Below are 2,345 nucleotides of genomic sequence, written 5' to 3' on the forward strand. Positions count from 1 at the left end.
TGCTTTCTTCTCAGCATAATCAGGAAACATGCCTCAATTAATAGGAAAACAATTAGACCAAATAGTTAACCAGAAATTGACAACTTTCTTCTTTTTCTTCTTCATCTTCTTCTTCTTCTTGAGCATATTCTGAACATATTCAGGAAATACATAAAGTTAAATACTTAAAATGACATCATCATACCATCATCATGGGAATAATATTCAAACAGCATAATTGGTTACAAAAGCTTAAACAACATTTACATAAAAATCTCCTTATTGGTCAAATGGAAGTAAGGTGTGTCTATGCAATAGCGTCACATATTTACTTGACATGACCTAAGGCATATCGGCTAAAGCTTGTTCTCACCCAAACAAAAGTATTCATTACTGATACGAGACTAAAATCTTATCTGACCCAGACATTGGAAGGTTTGCCCTAAGAACTACAGAATCATGAACTTTGTACCTATTATGTTGTCTGCTAACAATATCAGACCTACAAGAGGAAAGCCTTCTATATAACAGGCCTTTCTAACATCCTAATAAAATATTACTTAAAGAATAAATCTATAAAAACCAGAGAAATATGAATATGAACAATCAAGAAGAAAAAACCCTATATATAAAAATCTTTATATTCCCATTCATACTACATATGCAATGAAATGATGTACAGGAATACATGAGATGTGAATACATTCCCTAACCTAGCTGGCCTAGGCTAGCCCGATCTTGTCAGATCTCAGTAGCTAAGCAGGGTCGGCCCTGGTTAGTACTTGGATGGGAGACCGCCAAGCAAGTCCAGGGTCATGACACAGAGGCAGGCAACGGCACACCACCTCTGAACATCTCTTGCCTGGAAAACTCCCTGGGGTTGCCATTGGTCAGCGGCAATTTGACAGCACTTTTCTACCACCGTGTAACATTTTTTAAAAAGACATCCCATCCTTTCTGTTTTGGTCACACAAAACCTGCTCCCGAGGAATCTGTTCTGACATTCCTCTGGCTTTTCCACTCCATTAAATGTGCCTACACGGATGCTACCGCAGAGCACTTGGGCTCTTGCTGCGCGCAGCACACTCCCGCCAAGCGCCGGGTTGCAGAGTTGAGCAACCTTGCATGAACCTCCCGTTCTCTTGGGTGACTATAAATGAGAGAGGACGCTTGGCAGCCCAGCTGGCAGTCACGGCAACAACGACAACAACAAAAAAACAGAGCGGTAAAAAGAAAAAGTGGGGTTGGAAACCAGAAGTCACCCTGAAAACACACTTGTTTGAGAGTCAGTTTGGTGTAGTGGTTAAGTGCATGGACGCTAATCTGGGAGAACCGGGTTTGATGCCCCACTCCTCCACTTGCAGCTGCTGGATGACCTTGGGTCAGTCACAGTTCTCTTAGAGCTCTCTCAGCCCCACCTACCTCACAGGGTGTCCGTTGTAGGGAGGGGAAGGGAAAGGAGTTTGTAAGACACTCTGAGACACCTTTGGGTAATGAAGGCGGGGTATAAATCCAATCTCTTCTTCTCTCTTTGGGGACTCAAAAGAGGCAGAAAGAAGCTCTCCCACCTTTTTAAATTGCTCACATTTTGGCCTAGGTTTGTTAACCCTTCCACAGTGGAGCTGGATTAAGCTCCAATTTTACTCAGATTTTTTTTTAATCCAAAATTTATTGAACCAAATGGGTGAGGCTACAAGGACAGTGCACATTTCCTCCTCGTGTGCCATCGCAACTGGCTGAAGCCTCAAGAGCCATGCAGTCACAGCCCATGTTTCTCGCGTCCCCTGATTGGCACTCTTGAACCTTCGGTACTTGAGCCAGCGACTGTGCGCGTAGCCCCACCCACCTGGGACCACCAGCTGCTGAAATCTAAGGCTGCTTTTGCCTGAAGGAGCATCCTTCTGTCAATCTGGCCTTCCCTCCAGTGGGCTGGCACAAGACAGTTGAGCAGCCGACACAGAGAACCACCGTCTGAGCGTGACTGAACACAGTGGTGATTTTGTAGCAACCTGGACATTTCACATCCATGAAGTAAGAGTTTGGACTCTGGACCAAACGCTTCTTCTTATGCTTCCTCTTCTCTTCCTCGGGGGAGGGATGCAGGAGATCTTTTGCCAGAGGCATGTTCGCGTGGAGGCAGCTACAGCCGAAAAGGGGCCAGACCGGAAAGAGAGGGCACATTGTTACTCAGATCACCAAAGCTGAGGGGGTGACATGAAAGAGGTTTACAGGATTATGTGTGGGATAGAGCGGGTAGAGAAAGAAGTCCCTTTCTCACGTCAGTTGCTGGGAAATGTCAGTGCTGGAATATAAATTAATGGAGTGTGCTTCTTTCTTTTTTTTTACTATTTGGATACACACACACA

The 2,345-nt window shown here is 44.6% G+C and overlaps 1 protein-coding gene across 1 annotated transcript; it reads right to left on the reverse strand.

The window, feature by feature from the left end:
- Positions 1-1,785: 1,785 nt before the first annotated feature.
- LOC107108883 (40S ribosomal protein S27-like) lies at positions 1,786-2,128 on the reverse strand. Its single transcript, XM_015409419.1, has one exon. The coding sequence runs from the start codon at positions 2,101-2,103 to the stop codon at positions 1,849-1,851; it is 255 nt and encodes an 84-aa protein (XP_015264905.1). The 5' UTR covers positions 2,104-2,128; the 3' UTR covers positions 1,786-1,848.
- Positions 2,129-2,345: the final 217 nt, after the last annotated feature.

This window comes from Gekko japonicus, unplaced genomic scaffold (assembly GCF_001447785.1).
Source record: "Gekko japonicus isolate JY-2015 unplaced genomic scaffold, Gekko_japonicus_V1.1 scaffold794, whole genome shotgun sequence".
Classification (NCBI taxonomy): domain Eukaryota; kingdom Metazoa; phylum Chordata; class Lepidosauria; order Squamata; family Gekkonidae; genus Gekko; species Gekko japonicus.

Bases quoted from the DNA above. Each gene is read 5' to 3' on its own strand.
- LOC107108883 (XM_015409419.1), bottom strand. From the start codon at position 2,103: ATGCCTCTGGCAAAAGATCTCCTGCATCCCTCCCCCGAGGAAGAGAAG.